General features: G+C 49.6%; 1 protein-coding gene across 2 annotated transcripts in view; it reads right to left on the bottom strand.

The window, feature by feature from the left end:
- Positions 1 to 354: 354 nt before the first annotated feature.
- The window catches only part of OLFM1 (olfactomedin 1), a 36,226-nt gene continuing 19,816 nt past the window's right edge, over positions 355 to 16,764 (bottom strand). For both annotated transcript variants that reach the window (XM_062590707.1, XM_062590706.1), the window contains exons 4-6: positions 15,012 to 15,231; positions 6,188 to 6,294; positions 355 to 2,096 (exon numbers count right to left, since the gene is read on the bottom strand). In XM_062590707.1, coding sequence (XP_062446691.1) covers positions 1,422 to 2,096; positions 6,188 to 6,294; positions 15,012 to 15,231 — 1,002 coding nt within the window. In that variant the 3' untranslated portion in view covers positions 355 to 1,421. The remainder of the gene's footprint in view (positions 2,097 to 6,187; positions 6,295 to 15,011; positions 15,232 to 16,764) is intronic.

Genomic DNA, 16,764 nt, shown 5'->3' with positions numbered 1-16,764 from the left:
TAAGCTTTGAAGTGCTAGATGCAATAAATGGAAGATTTTTACCACTCTAACTCCAGCAAAATCATGATGAAAAGCAGCCTAAGCTTCTCAGAAGGAAAATGATCCAGTTCCAATCAGGCAGTCCAAGGCACAATAACTTCAACTCTAACAAACACGATAGACAACATCCTTTTCCTGTGTTACAGCACTGATATCTAATGCTGTCAGCTCCCTGTACCCCATGCACCATAGCCTGGGGATGCAGAGGAGGCTGAATGCTCAATGATTACCAAAAAAACCTAAGAATTCCTGTTATTCTGTCCCTCCGCTACACACATTTCCTCAAACACAGAGCAGACAATAAGCAAAACCGGGTAGTCTCCTAATATTTTTATTGTTTGTTAGATAACTGTGGATAGTACAAAGTTTTCCTCTTAAAAAAAAATTAGTTACCTTCACAATTCCATAAACAGGGCTTCCCATGGGAATCTGATGCCACAGACTTTCCACAGAAGCTACTTCCAACCACCATAACGCTATGTAGATATTATAACAAGTAAGAGAATATTCTTGTAATTATCAACATGAAATTGGTAAGCTGTGTATAAGGGTGAACACTGATCTTTTTTCTTTTTGGAAAGAAAACCATCATTTATTAATCCAAACTACATCATTGCATTTACAACATTCATTGCATAAACTGGACATACAAAGTTTTGCCACCTCTGGTAAATAACAGACATACATTATACAATATATTTGCGGAATACATAAGTTCAAACAATATGGGTACAACAACTTGTTCATAATACATACTTAAACCATCGTGTTTAATAGTTACTAAGACACAGATCCATGAGCTACTTCGAGTCTCAGCACAGTTAATCTAAGTGACAAAAACACAGTTGAGAGACAGTAGCTGCTATGGAATGCAAGAAAAACTAACCTGTGATAGGGCTTATTCAGACAGCGAGAGCTCCTCACGGGTCAGCTTTTTCAGCTTAGAAATACAAATCACACATCCATCACAGCTGACCGTGGGGTCGGAAAATGTCCATGCAACCCACACGCAGAAGAGCGCGAGTCTCCCAAGGATAAACTTTCAACAGTCATTGCCTTACTTCTTTAGTATGTACTATAGATTTGCTATTGGAACAAAAACCAAAACAAAACCCAAACATAAGTGGTTCTTTAAGTGCAGTTCCAGCTGCAAGTACATGATTATTCTTAAGTCTATAACACAGGGCCAGACGTCTAGAAGTGTAGAGGTAATGCTGATCTGTCAGGTTTATGCTGAATAATCCTCCATGAAATCGGTCTTAATTTTGGCAGCTGTTTATCTATTTAAAGTGTGTTTCCTTGATATTAGTATTTTTGCCTAATTCCTGTCTCCCTTTTTTCTTTTTTTCCCCCCTCTAAATCAGTTTCTAAACAAGGGTGGACTACAACTCATCTGACCTGATGACGTGGAAGAGGGTGACGTTGTAAAGTATTTGGTGCCCGTTGTTCCAGGCATAGAGGGCACGATCCTTGGGGTTGTAGTCCAACATGGAAATGTGCGAGTACTTGTTTTGGAAAGGGATGTCGATGTACTCGTAGGTGGAGGCGTTGGTCTGGTAGGCGTAGTGCACCTTGGTGCCTCCCGAGTAGCCATTGGTGACGTAGAGCGTGCCGCAGATGATGAAGGCCTCCCCGGCGCTGCGTTTCGGGTAGCTGGTGTTCCAGGTCTGGAGGCTCTGCAGCGTGTTGGGGTCCAGCTTGCTGATGACGATGTTGCCTGCATTCTGGTTGGTGGCATAGACAGCCCAGAGGCCGTTCTCGTCTACCATGAGGTCAATGTCCGAGTGGCCACCCCAGGCATAGTGGTACATGTTGTTGTAGCCAGCATAATCCAGGCTCCGAGTCTTGAGAATGGTCTCTGTTTTCAAGTCAAACCTGATAATTATGTGGCTTTGGTATTTATTGAAATAGATAGAGCCATTGTAGACCACTTGACCAGTGCCAGACCAAGGGTGAGGGAGACGGTGAGAGGTAAAATTGTCAGTATTCATGAAATCTGCCATGGATTTATACTCGCGGACAAAGCGGTTGTTGTGGTAGCTGTCCATGTACCAGACCTAAGCAAGCAACAGAAATATGCGGTGTTAGAAAGCAGCAGAGAACCACCTTAACTCTCACACGGGTTAGGAAGGGTTTCGCCTTTGCAAAGTCACCCCAGAAAGTGAGCCAGATGCTTAAATATAATGAGCCGTCAAACCTGAAACGCCTGCTTTTTCAAAAAGCTTGCCTTTTTTCCCCACTGCCCCTCGTGGCATTTGTGAGAACGAGGGGCCATGTGAGAAGATCCTCTGGTTTGCCCTCCTGCCCCGGTACGGCTGGTTTGGAAGCAGCTGAAGGGCTCCGAGCACCGAGGCATCCCATGGAGGGTATAGAGCTCCGCAGGAACAGCTGCCTGCAAGCTCCAGGGTCAGAAGAAATCCTGAGCAAACTGCCAGGAGGACAGATTCATTTGGCAACCTGCTGGAAAATGATGCAGCCAAGGCATATCACCTGTGCTCAGAAATCAACCTGGGCTGCAATCCAAAACACAACCAAGAAATCATCTGGAATCAGAAAGATGTCCTGGGTGGGTAAACCATTATCTCCCCAGAAGCTTGAGAACTTCAGCTGTTCTCTGGAAGTATAATGTGATTGACACTGTCCTCCTAAAGGGCAATTAACATCTTTCTCCAACTGGATAAAGCCAGAATATTACGTTGCTGCTGCTTTTTCTTCCTGCAAAGCCCTATCGTAGTAGCACTTACTAAATTATATTATCTGCTGTGCAGAACTCCATTAATTTGGCATGCAGAAGCATATAAATGCAATTGCTCATTGTCAAGGAAATCTGGGTAAAGTCCATATTGGTTTAAAAATCATGCATTTCTGCATCAAAAGCTCAAACTTAGGCTGCTGCAATGTAAGAGAGAAAGACATCAAAATCTCACTATTGGTAGATGGGAGAGATTTTAGATTATCATTTAAAAGCCAGTTCACCAGGGACACTGCCTAAACTTATTAAACGAAAAAAAAAGGCTTTAACCATTTGCAACCAATTCTGAGGCAAATGATCAGCCTAGGAGTGATCAGCAAGACAAAACAGCCATCTAGTTAGTGACACTGTCTGCATTTGTTGCCTAAAAATAAGACAGCTGCTTTCTACAGCATGAGCTATGTAAACAGGAGAAGAGGTAAGAGATTAAATAGCAGCCAGAATGCTTTTAAAGACACAATTTGGCTAACGTCTTAGTGCAAATTTCTTTTGCAATCCCCTTCCAAAATCTGATCAAATAATCTCTGAAATAGTGCTATTCCCAGGGTCCACCAGAAAAGCAGACAAATATTGGCACGTGGTATGTACACGCATACTGTAGTTTGCTTGTCATATTTGAAGGGCCAAGTCTGCAAAAGCTTGGTAGGGAACGCTAGACCCCCATCAGCATTGCCCTCCCTGCAGCCACTGCAGATGAACGTGGGCCAGATTGCTCCAGTCTTCACACCTCCACTGTGGGCTTGAGGATGGCAGCAAATGTAGCAGGAAAAAAACACCACATTGTTGAGCCCATGGCAGAAAGCTGCCTGCAGCCTCAGAGGGTTTCCCCAGTCAGATGCAGTGCTGGAAAAGGTTCTGCAGCTAATGCAAAACCTGTGTTCAACTAAACTAGCTTGGGAAATGACAAAAAGGAGCCCTGAAAAGCAATTGTCTCTCTGCTGCTCCCATGTCATTGTTTGGTATTAAAAAATTACACAACTCAGTGCACGTGTCTCACTTTTAGAGACACAAAGAGAAGCCCAGAAAGAAACCCTTGTTATCCCGCCAGCGCTGCAAGGTGGCGGGATGCAATGAGATTTTATGCTCTGGAGAAGCAGAGATTGATGGAGAGCAGTGCCTCGCCGCGCCAGCTGCCTCCGAGCAACCCTCTCGCACATGGTCCTGCCAATTCGCATCGATCCCGGCACTCAGCCTCCGCCCGCCGTCTCGCCACCAGCCTTTTCCCGGCAGACTTGCTGTTTTACCCCGTTGTGTTCAATGATTTCACAGCACAAACAAGACCTCACAAACCACCAACACCTCTGGCTTGGTGACATAACCGGAACGTGACAAACTGTCCAGCTTCTCCCCATCACCAGCTTCCACACACTGCCAGGGAGTCCATGAAATCACTTAATTGCATGCTTCAAATAAAATGCATAGTAGATTTATCTATTAGATACACACACACTCCCATGAAGCTTAAGCTACATTCCAGAGAAAACTGCCCTGTTTACTCTCAGTAACAAAAACTCACTGCAGAAAAAGACATAGGTAACAATTTTAAAAATAACTTGTTTCAGACAAAGCTCTCCGAAGACCCAGGAAGATCTTCAGCATGAGATTAACCAACTTAAGCTGTGACTGGCCTGACTCCCCCCTTCACAAGCTTACAAGATCAGGCTCAAATCCATCAGTGCCCAAGGATGCGGCAAAATGGGTTGTGATGTGGGTAAAGCCTTCCTGTTCCACTTCACGATTAGGATCCTGTCGGGGTTGTGCGTGAAGTTTTGCTTGTAAAGCAGAGAGGTGGTATATTGGGGAAACAGCACTAACCACTTGACTGCCAGAGGGGCATCTCTAAATCCCTCGAGGGAAAGGGCCGAACATCTCATACCGCTGCTGTTCAGGCTCACAGCACGCCCACAGCTTGGCTAGTGAGACACAGCAGGTGAGGGCCAGCAAGAGAGATCCACCTCCACCTGCCTCCATCAGACCAAGCGATTAAGCCTGCATCAATTACAAGGTATGATAGCAGCAAATGGGTTGTCATGGGAGCCTGTTTCCAGCTCTCAGTCTCCAACTTTGAAAATAAGTACTTCAGTTCACCTCGTTATTTGTGTCACTGCAGGAAATCCTTATCTGCTGACAGGACTCCCATCCCTTCTGACACTATCTCCAGGCGTTTCCTAAGGCTCCTGGCAGCGACACTGGAAGCTGTCTCTGGCACTGTAAGGAGCTCTGTCTCTGGAGATCTTGCGCCTCTCCCGGATCCTCCCGGGAACACGCGTGGGAAGCCAGCAAGGAACCAGAGTTGGAGAGACACCGATATCAACCATCTGCCCAGCTCCTGAACGCCCACATTTGGGGCAAGGAAACCTCCCCAAGCAGGATCTGCACCAGCAGGCACAAAGGTGGTTTCTCCAGAGCATCCCTAGTCCTCGCTTAGCTATGGAAAGCTAATCACAGGGCAAGCTCTCAAAATAGCCTTCCTTAACACAGCCCTTCACTGCACCTTCATCCTTTGAAGGAGGCTGCTTCACATAGGAGGGAATTTCTGTGTAGCTGAGGTCTGTGATTTTCGTTTTGTTTTTCTGCCTACAAATCCTCAGCAAACACTCAAGATATTTTCCATTCTATCAGTCACGGGAAGCCTGGATTGATTTTCAGCCAGTTATTGGCCTCCTACCTCCTTGGGATCAAAACTGAATGGTCTGAATAGAAAAAAAGACCCAAACAAAGCAAAACAAATCTCTCTCTGGCTGCAGTCAGTTAATTCTTCACATCATCAGTGGTGGAGGAGGGAGGACAAATGGAGTCAAATGACACTATCAGAGGTGCTAGCAGCAGAACAGCAGCAGCAATTGGGATTGTGGGGCCCTTCTGCTTAGCCCTCAACTCCTCCATGCCTGCTGCAGGCACAGCCTCTCCTAAACACACGTGATCGCTCCCCACAGCCGGGGGGAGAGGGGGGAAGGACAAGAAACACTGGCCCGAGATTTGCTTCTCCCTCCCACTGAGGGCACAGATCTCATGTTGGTATTTCTGAGATCAAGCACCTCTTCGAAGGGGAGAAGCTGGCAGGGAACAGGATGGAGGGAAAGGAATGAAGAAGTTCTCCACCCACAGCAGAGCCCAGCTCAGCATCGACAGGCAGGAGAGACACACAAGTTTCCTGAGTCCTGGCAGGAGGTCCTGATGCTGGGCTGCTCAGCTCGTCCTCCTCATCCTCCCTCCCTGCATGAGCCTCCCTAGCTTCCCGTTGCAGACAAGGTCAGAGCCCTAGGAGATGAATTCAGGCCTGTGTAAGGGCTTCAAGAGGCACAGCATAGGCTTCAGCACTTGGACTTAATGAGCTTGCAATGACCTTGGCCGCGACTTCGGGGGAGCACGGAGATGAAGCCGTTGCGCTCTTACCTTGTTTTCTCCCTCCGGGGCGAGAGGATCCGTCATCCATGATCCAAACCTGGACCCTGAGGTTTTAATTGTGATCGGGTCACTTATTCCGGTCAGCTTGCCGCAAGCTGTAAAAAAAAAAAAAAAAAAAGGCTGGTGAGTACCACTTCGAAGGCCCGACCACCGTGGCTTTGGCCCCCGCACAACCTCTCCTGCCCGACCCCAGGGCTCCGGCGAGTGGCACAAGCATTGAAATCACCCGGGCTGCTCTGCCCACTGCTCTCCCCAGCTGATGGCAAGCTATGTTTTTATCTAATTAGAGGTAATTAGGCCAAGAACAACTGTCACATGCTTTTGTTTGTTTCATTCCTCTTCATAACAATTCTCCTTCTCGCACTGCCCCCAAGAAAACGAGCTTTCCTGCAAACAGCCGTGCAGGAATAGGAAATGAGTTAGCCAGGGTCAAGCAGCCAGGTGGAGAAATTAGCTCAACAGCTACACTCATTTCTGCGATAATAGAGTGGGTGCAGCCAAGATAGAGAGACAGACGTGTCTATTCCAGCCCTGCTGGCAACGGGCATTAGTTAGAGGTTATGCAAAGGAGGGAAGAAAATGGGGAATTACGTACACTATAGATCTCTTTCTTTCAAAAAAGATCTCCTGCCTTCTAACAGCCACTTTCTCTGTTGTCTATCATGTCTGCACGCTTAAGAGACATATTTGCCACCCCTCCTCCCATCTCTCTGTGAGCCTGGGAAGCCCAGTGACCCCCAGGAGAGGAACACGAATGCAGAAGGAGCATCCCGAGGCCCCCCAAGCTCAGCTGTGGTGCTCAGCCCCTCGCAAGGCCAGGGAGAGCAGGGCCCAGCTGCAGCGGGTGCTCTGCGTGCCTGGGGGCTGCTGCTGGGAACCCTGCCCACACTCCCAGCATCACCCAGCCAGGAACGTGAACCTAGTGCCTGGCTGCATTTTCCAGCCCTAAGCGCCCGGTGAGGCCAGTCGCACCTCTGCCCTGCACGGGCGGCCTCGGGCCCCCTGTTCCCTCTCCGTGGTTCTGTCTGTTGACATTGAATCCAGCTACTCTGGGGACGCCGTGAGTCGCTGCCTGCAATGCTGCAGTCTCAGCAGCCAAGGTGCAGCCACATGCCGACTGCCCATTTGCAATAGCCACAAGCCTCAGCAAAGCTGCCGCTCTGAGCCGTTGAAACACCAGCATTTTAGCATATGTGCACAGAGCAACGACAGGTAAAGAGACAACGTACGAGGCAGCAGGAGGAACTGCAGGCTCATATTGAACGTACTGTTGCTCCGAGAGCAGTCATTTAAAACCCAGACACACTCTGTACAGACCAGGTCTTGCAGCAGCATCTCCTCAGCAAGCCACACTAAGGTCAATGGCTCAAGGGGGACGATTGTAAGCTCAAGTTCAGAAGGCGTTTCTTGACTTTTCTCCTTTGATGTGGAAGCCTCTGGCAGGCTCATCAAGGGGAAGGTCACAGAGCTAAAAGGGAGCATCTGCTCCCAGAGCTGGGTTTTGAGGCTAGCACTGCACTGCAGTATCAACAACTCCTTCACTCAGCAGAGGAAGTCTGGGGCGAGAGCCTCAGGTGGGAGTTAGCTGAGGTGCTGCTGAAATGTGTGTGGAGCTGTGCCAGCTTCTGCCAGCTCAGGACAAGGTCCTTCTGCTCTAAATTATCAAGTACCTACATGTAGGATTCCTGTAATACCTGTTAGTTGACTTTCTCCTTAGTCCTGATTATGGCTACCAGACATTTCTATGTACCTCAACTCTGAGCTGCAGGGCAAAGGGGTCACCATTCCCCAGGGGTATTCAAGGGAAGGAGATATTCCTGATATGCATCAGCATCATTCAGCCAAGGGAGCCATCAGCCTTGCTACAGCAAGTGTCTGCTTCTCTCCCTTTGCACCGAGCAGAAGCACTGGACAGCCGGGTGCTGAAGGCCCTCAATTTGGCAGAAGGGAAGGAGTTATTGGGCTGCCTTTTGAAGACCTCCCAAGATGCAGTCAAGAGACGGGAGAAGCAGAGGTCAGAGTAGAAATCCAGACAGTGTTGTCACTCGCAGGGAGGCTGCAGCTCGTGCAGGCTGACTGCAGCAGAGCCCATGAACAACCCCAGCTCAGGAGAGCAGGAAGGCAGCTCAAGGCTGCTCTCCCTAAGGGTCTTTCAGAGGTGACATGAATAAATTTGACAAGAAAGTAGTAAGCAACTCTATTACTTCACCCTCTGCCCTGAAGAGCAGCCTTCAGAAGCTAAGCAAATGATGCCTCCTGGTCTCATCTCCCCACCTTGCTCTTGCTCTCTTCAGCACTCAACAAGAAGGTGCCTTCTTCACCACAGGACATCATATGCCCTTCAGCTACCCTCCTGTGCAAACACTGCAAACAAACCCCTTTCACGTTACTGCGAGGGAAGGGAAGGTGAGGTCTGTGCTAGACCAAGGGACACGTGCAGGTCTTGCCTAAGGTACCACCGAAAAAACGCTGTGCCTTTCAGCTTTGCAGCAGCAGAACAGCCTGTACTGCTCAGCACATCACAAAAGTGAAAAAGCAGCAAAACCGACCCACAGTGCTTTTAGGTCAATGACACAAAGCCTGGGACAAAAAACATCTCCAACCCAGTCTATGTTCCTTCACTCTGGTACAGAAAGCACAGTCCCACCATCACCACTGCTTCCTAATGTTATCTGACAAACACCTCTGTTTCTGCCTTCAGCTTTGGAGCTTAGGGGATATCACAGAGGTTTCTTCTGCCTCCTAAAGAGAGAGGGCAGAAGGAAGCAGAAACCACACCAAAAAAGCACAGACTTTCCCCAGCCTCACTGAGCCGCAGACATGTTCCGAAGCATATGGGAATTTATCCTCCTGCCTGCCCACTTCCCAACCTCTCCATTTTGGAGGTATTGACAAGGGGATGCAAGGGGTTAAACTAATAAATGCCTAATCCCTCACAAATTCCCCTTGCAGAGGCCCAGCCTTCCTCTAATCGCAGATCTGCCTGCCGTTATTGGAGCCCTACGTTGCTGTCACGTTATCTCTTCCCTTCTATTTCCCTGGAGAGAAAGGTTGTATACAAACTCATTGATTAAAAAAGAAAAAAAGGAAGAAAAAGAAGAAAAAGGTGCTGCAGCTGATGAGGGTAAACTGGTGGCGTTTGCAAGTAGTGAGGCTACATCTCATGCACGTAGAGCTGGCGGCACCTTCACAACAGCTCTTCAGCAGTGCACGAGGGCTGCTCTTATGCAGACCAAGATATTTTTTGTCTCAACGTATATCTATCCCAGTGCCCAAGATGCCCCACGTCAAAGTCTTTTCCTTCTCGCGCTCCACCGGTTTGCAGAAGGGAGTTTTCAAGCCCCAGCTGTGATAGCCTAAACGCTGATGCCCCGCTGCCCAGCAGTGCCCTGCCCTACCCTGGGCAGGCCGGTCCCCGCGGGCGCGGGGCCCTTCGCAGCCCGCCGGAGCAGCGGGCTGCTGGGGCGGCCCCAGCCCCGGGACGAGGTCCTGCTTTCAGAGCGCGGGGCGACGCAGCGGGACTCACGCCCTGGGGCGAGTTGCGTTGCAAACACCTCCAGTATTTCCCTGCTCACAGGAACGGCAGAGATGCTGCATTCGGGACCGATTTTCCTTCCAGGGCCATTTCTGATGCTGAAGTGCCCTGAATGTTTCAAGTCACTCAGGGATGAAGATGAAATGGGAAAGCACGATCTAGTGCCCACACGAGCGTGGGACACGGTGGGAGGCCTGTGAACAGCAGTTATCTGGGCAAGCACAGACAAGCTGTTTACACTCCAGTTTTCCCAGTTCTATTCAGATTTCTGAAACTGTGACCCTTTGGGGCCTGTGCATCCCTATTTCCTGGATAAACAGCACAAAATCAGCCTCTTTGGCACTGACCCTCCAGGCTGACCCAGCAGCAGAGGTGAGCAGCAGCAAAGCACCACCCTCACGCGCACAATCCCTCCCTCGTCCTCTGGCCACACAAGGAATTTTCCACCAGGAGAAGACATGCTCTGCTTCAGCCGGTTAAAACGAGAGCTACCATCCTCTCAGGATACTCACACCCCCGCTCCATATTTCTCCTAAGATCCAGCCCACAAGTGATGTTTAGCAGCTCAGCAGCAATTTCCCTGCCAACGCAGCCAACAGCACCGTCTGACTCCGCGGTGCCAGCTGGGCTGGCGCTGCTGCAGCCGGAGAGCTTTCCTTGCTCGTGCTTTCCTTGAGCCCAAAGTCTGATCCCTCGCTCCCAGCTCCCAGGCTCTTTACAGCAGCGACAGAGCCGCGGTTTTTGAGCAGAGACCTTGCTCGTTACACCAATTTCACAGCATGGCATGCTCTCGCCAGCACTGCTAGCAGACAAGAAGGTCTTGGAAAAGACACCAGAGGGAGGTGAGGTCCTTCGGGCAGATTTTGCAAGCTCGTGCCACGTGCGAGGCTGCAGGGCTCCCCTCGGCTCCTGTTCCCACCTGGCAGCACTCCCTTTGCAAGGCTGGGAAGGCTCCTCAGGGCATCGTGCAACCTCGCGTCCTGCCTCGCGCCAGCACCAGCTTTAACTCGAGCAGCGTCGAGATCCTGCCCTCCGCCGTGGCGACAGCGGTGCCGAGAACGGGAACACACCTGGCCAAGAGCCCTCCTGCCCAACATTAACGGGAACGCACCCAGGACAGGCTCTCTCGTAGCAAGAGAGGAGGAGGACGTGTTTCCTCTTTCCCCTTCTCTACGCTAGGATCGGGGGCTTTTGCTTAGCTCCCGTTTCCCGGAGAAGTAGCATGCACCGGCACTGCACGAGCGAAGGAAAGCTTGTGCGGCGAGGCAAGGGCGAGCCTGCGGAGCAGAGCGGTGCTAAGCCCGCCCTCGGGTCCAAGGAGGAGCGGCATCCTCTCCCGTCTTCCAAGGCGTCCCTCAGGAACGCTAATGGAAACTTTAAAATCCCTACACAAATAGTGATCTTTAGGAACACAGCTAGGATAACAAATTGGACGTGCCACTATCGATCCCCCCCACCACCTCCCAACGCACGCAGCTCAGCATCAGGAAGCGTTTTCACTATCGATCCATCCAGATGCTTAGGAAACACAAAATACCGAAAAGGGCCTTGTCTAAAGAAAACGCTGCTGCTCTGTGGATGTCAGTGCTGCCCGGAGGACGGGGAGAGGAGAGCCGGACAGGAGCGCAACGCAAACACGCTCTTCTCGCGGCCCGTCCCGCGCTTCCGCAGCAGCTCCCCGATCCTCCTCCGGTGCTCCTTAGCTCTACTCCGAGCTCCCGGGCTGCACACGCTAACGAGCGCTGGGTGAGCGGCGCTTGTCAGCCTGAGCATGAGCTAATCTAAGGTAAAACAGGTTATCTGAAACTCCAGTGTATCCCTCTGAGCAGCTAATTTGTAGTAAATAACAACAGTCAGCAAACAGGGCCTCATCTTGCGCCAGCAAAGTGTCTGGAAGGTTGTTATCTGAATTTAACACAATTAACTACCCTTTTCACTGGTTTACACTCTGGAGCGATAAACAACATTGGAAATTCAATGTGCTGCTTGCTCTAAGTGACTAAACAAATCGCCTGCACGGCGAGCGGGCAGACCCTCCCAGGGCCGACCCGGGAGGGACTCGGTGTGCAGCTCCGCTGCGCCTGCGGGCTGCCGCAAAGCCCTGAGGCTCAAAAGCGCCCTGCATGCCGGGTCACAGCGAGTGGCCACCAAGAGGGTGGACAGGTAGGAGGAGGAAGAAGGGGCACAGTCAGAAAGCCAGAACAAGTTATCAAGATAAATTCCCAGTAAACCAAATGCTTTTAGAAAGAACTGGCTGGAAGAGCTGCAAATGCTTCTAGGAAGAGTCGCTTGCAGAGCTTGTTGTCCCAGCTGCATTACAAAGAGTTTTTCATCAAAAGGGGCTATATAAGAATGTAACATACCTGCCTAGGATTGAGCTTAGGTCCATTTTAGAAGAAAATAAGAAAGTGAACTTCTGTACTAACCTCTCCCCAGGATAATTCCCTGCCCTGCTGCAATGCTCTCCTCCTCAGCTATCAAGCTCCAGCCTGCTGCTGCCACCCAGCATTTAAAGCCCCCCAGAGTCACCTGATAACCAGCCAGCCCCTTAACCCTTCCCCACACATCTCAGCCTGTTAAAGATGCTCCTGCCCACTGATGCCTATACAAGGACAATTTCAGAAGAGGAATAACACTCTTCCTACTGCAGCACGCCCACCTTACAGAAGAAACCTGTATCATGTAGCACAAATAGGTGAAAATCACATCAGAACAGGGAGGAAAAATCCAGGTACAGACCAAAGCCTTACCGAGGGCATTGACCAGGGCTGGTTATCGCAGCTAGAGGACCTGAGCACCAGGGGAGGTATAACTAGCCAGCACTGGCCCAGAGGTCAGCCTGGTTCCCGGGTTCCTGTTTCCCACATTTTCTACATCAGCACCTACTTGCCAGCGTCAGCTCCCAGCTGCAGCCAATGCTACAGGTGTCGTATTGCTTTTACTGCTGACACCAGCATGAGCCACAGCTGCACAACAGGGCAGAAACCAGGTCTGTGAGCTCCTAATCAACATCAAAACACTGCTTTAATCTGAGGGAATACACAATATCCAAAAAAGCTCAGGGATGGTTCAGAAGTCCATCCGGCTTAGAGCTTGGAGGCAGAAGGCCTCTTGCAGCCGGAGCATGCTTGTGAGGCTGGTCCTGGGACTGCGGGCAGCAGCAGAGGCTAACAGTGCATGAGCAGACCTTACTTTTGCAGGTCAAATGGGTTGGGGAGCCACTTCCCGAAGTCTGCCACCACTCCGCAGGGAGGGACGTGGTGGACAGGAGGACCGAGATGGTTTTGTTTAAAGGACTATTCTTGGCAAAATATCTCCGTGATTGCAATTCGCGCCCCTGGTCCTGCTGCCATTCTCCCTCCCTGTCACCCACAGCTTCTCTTCATCTTCAGGAGCCGGGCTGAAGGCTGCGGATGCAGCAAACAGATGCTGCTTGGGCACCACCTCCTTGTATCAACTCAGCTCCACGTTGGCAGGGTTGGAATTAGAGGAGCTGGCTCCTGAGGCAGAGCCGCCCTTGCGCACGGGACCAGGCTGAGGGTGCTGAGCTGCCAGGGGTTGCTTTAAAACAGAAATTACCAAGTGATCGTAACTTTGGTCATTTCTGTCCCTGCTAAACTTGCACTTCAAGTGGGCTAAGCCAAGGTCTGGACTTCAGTGACACCCCGCAGCAGCCCTGCTCGGACATCGTGCTGGCTTCCCTGAGCGGGAGCAAATGTCACCGTTGCAGGAAGAGCGGAGAAGACCCGCGGCCGAGACCGCGGCGGGCTTCAGGCAACGCAACGGCCCGACCGGCCGCAACCTGTCCCACCCCCGAGCCGAACCTGGGGCCATCGGCGCTGCATCGTAACTTAGAAACGAGATCCCCCCCGTCTCGCTCAGCCGGCCGGGTTCGCGCCGGCCCCCCTGCCTTCCCGCCCGCCGCCGATGCGACGCCGCCCGCCCGCGCCGGGCTGCTCCGGTGCGGCATCCCCGCGCCCACCTCGCTGCGCATCTCGCTCCAACGCCTCCGCGAGTCCGGGCTCAAGCAAAAATTCGCTCTCCTCTCTGGGATTTCAAGCAACAGGCAGGTGACGAGGAAAGCACAAGGTAACTAAGGACAGGATTAAAATGCCAGGGGAAAATACCGGGCAGGAGGCCGCTTACAGAAACGTAGAAGTGTCTAGAAACAAGCAAAAGCAATTCCAACGGCACCGACGGGAGGGAAACGAAGCGTTACCTTACCAAAGACACGTAATGCTGAGAAGAGATCTGATCTTTCTTGAAGTTTCCTGAGAGTGTAATTTCATATGTGCTACCAAAATAGACTGCAGAGCAGTTAATGTGTTTAGATTATCTAAATTGCTTAACAAGAAAGTCAATAATGTAAGTAGAAATTAAATCAAGTCAGAGCTTTCGCGCCAAACGGCGGGGAGGTTTCTTGCAGCTGCGGAAGGCAGCGCCCTTCGCTCCCCCATCCCCATCCCCACCCTCCGCCTCGGGCCAGGCGATGCTTCGAGCTGCGGCGGGGGCTCCCCACCGAGAAGCCACAGGCTTCAGCGGGGCTTGGGTCAATTAACGCTCCCCCGAGGAGACCACGGAGGAACGAACCCCTGGGGTTTCAGCATTGCTGTTTACTTGGCCTGCCTGAAGGTCTGTCCCTGCGCTCTGGGGGAAAGGACGCGACGGGGTGGGATTTGCACCCTGCCTGGTGTCACAGCCCACACCACACACGCACCCCAGCAGCTGCGCCATGCTCCCCTGAACAGGGCTTTGCAAGCAGCGGAGGGGAAGGGAAAAGGCAACCGAGTCACAGCCCGCACACGTACCGCTTAGAGGGGTATGCAGAGGAATCGCAAGGGTGCAATTTCAGTGCATACAGTCCAGTCCGGTGGGCAAGGTCCACTTAGCAAAAAGATTGGACATTGACGTATAAGCAAAATGGGTGCACGTGTTTGCTTTGCATAAGCACTATTTGAAACAAGCTGAGGATTTACCACATTTCACTGTCCACTTATGCAAACACTGCAAAAAGCCACATGCCTAGTTAAGGGCCGATCCTGAAGCACTTATGCCGTCAGTAACGTTGGTCATGCAAGTAATCCTCAACGGGACTACTCTCAAGATTACTGTTACTTATAGCATAAATATTTACAGGATCAAACCTGGCTGCGCGAGCTCATCCCTTACAGCCAGGCAAGGCCCAAGGAGATGTCCAGTCTAGCATCTCTTTCTCCAGATGTGATGTGTTAACATTGATGGTGTTTGGCCAGTGCCACCATGTTGTTCTGAGCCTACCTAATTTTTGCATGCATGCACGAAGCCTTTCTTCAAGATTTGACACTCTGTTCTGAAGCTCTTCGTAGTCATAGGCGCCAATCTCTTCCTGGAGTTCGTTTAGAACTGACGTCAGATTCTGGACCTCCTCTTTAAACTGCAATACCAATTTTGCATCGGCTTTGTACTCTTCCAACACTGGTATCAAAGGCCTAAGTTCCTCCATTTTCGCTTTTATTGCCTGCAAGGTTAAAATAAGCTTGGTTCAGTGCTATGCGTGCAAAAATCTGCAACACTCTGCCTTGACCTGGTTGCTTCCTACGTGAGTGCAATGTTCATAGCCCACAATTATTAGCATAAAAAATATTTTAATTATTACTTTGGTCCAAATGATGTATTTGAAAGAACATATTAAACAGGCTGCAGAACACCAAAATATTTGGGAAAGGCCTTTATTTGTCATTTTTAGAATGCAACATCTTAGGGTTACATGCTTCAGATCACATACACAGAGTTCTTTTTTTCTTTCAAAAAAAAAATAAAATAATATATATATGCATTGACAAGGGTTTCAAACTATTCATGAAATGCATCTACAATTGCATGCAAAGGAAGATCTTGGTTGTGTGGTTCAAGGTTCCTTAGTGAGATATGGTGCTAATTTGGAAAATAATAAAAAAAAATAAATGCATGGTGCAAAATGCTCTGTGGCCCTCTTTTCATGGTTACATGGGAGTGAACTGCTTCTTCAGTCACTGCAGCATTGAAAAAACTTGCTTTTAAGTTAGCCCTGTAAGCAAGAAAATGAAATACTGTTGAGGATCTAGCTCACTAACCTGCCTTATATAGATAGCCATTCATAGACAAATACTCTTACGGAACTAAAGAGAGAAAAAAACACAAGATCCCCAAACCACTCACATTTTAATGCTGGCATTAGCAGAAACAAAATGCTGTGGCTCTTATTTAAAATGACACCTTGGCAGCAAATTATATAAAAATTCCTTACTGTTTTTAGGCATGCTATAAAGAACATAAAAATCAAAGTCATTATGCAATTTATTTTGCAGAAATGCAGACTTTTTTCCCCCCTAATTAAATAAAAGCCTTTTTTTTTTAAAGGCGCAGCATACAGCATTTTGTTGAAGATGCTTTGCTCCAGCAGCTAATGAGCAGACATAAATATGCATGCACCTACCCGTTAATGAAGCATGGTTAGTAAACACAGGCTACCTGGCGCTGGTGTCCGTTAAACTAAGGATAACCAGAGCAGCACACAGACCAGATTTACAGATTCACAGGGCTGTGATATCTGACTGCCTGACTCTGGGGTGAATGGAACCAGAAACTGGCCCCCATATCCTCACGTCTTTGCTTTCCATCCCCTCCTATTTAAATCCTTCCCGCACATTACCTGTGGGGAACGTATTTATTTACTTATTTGCACTTCCTGGGGGAGGTTTCCTATCAGGAAATGGGGCACTCTAAAACTCACCAGAACGAAGAAAAAAAGAAACTTGTGCTTTAATCAGAAAGACAGGTCTTAAATCCAGGCTGCTGATCTAAACTTACGGTCCTGCGGTGATTGGAAATGGGGGAACGGAGGAGGTGGAACTGGTGAGCGTTTTTTAAGAACTTTCTTCTCAGTTTTTTTATGATGTAATCTTGGTATTTCAGTAATTTCAGCATATCAATTAAAATTTATATGGTTTAAACCTTCTCCCCAAATTTCACTAGAAATTTTCTCAATCTGTTTTTTTTAATTAATCCAAAA

The sequence above is a fragment of the Rhea pennata genome, chromosome 18 (assembly GCF_028389875.1).
Source record: "Rhea pennata isolate bPtePen1 chromosome 18, bPtePen1.pri, whole genome shotgun sequence".
In the NCBI taxonomy this organism is placed as follows: domain Eukaryota; kingdom Metazoa; phylum Chordata; class Aves; order Rheiformes; family Rheidae; genus Rhea; species Rhea pennata.
The sequence above is the reverse complement of the archived record's forward strand: the minus strand, read 5'-3'. Positions and strand labels throughout refer to the sequence as shown.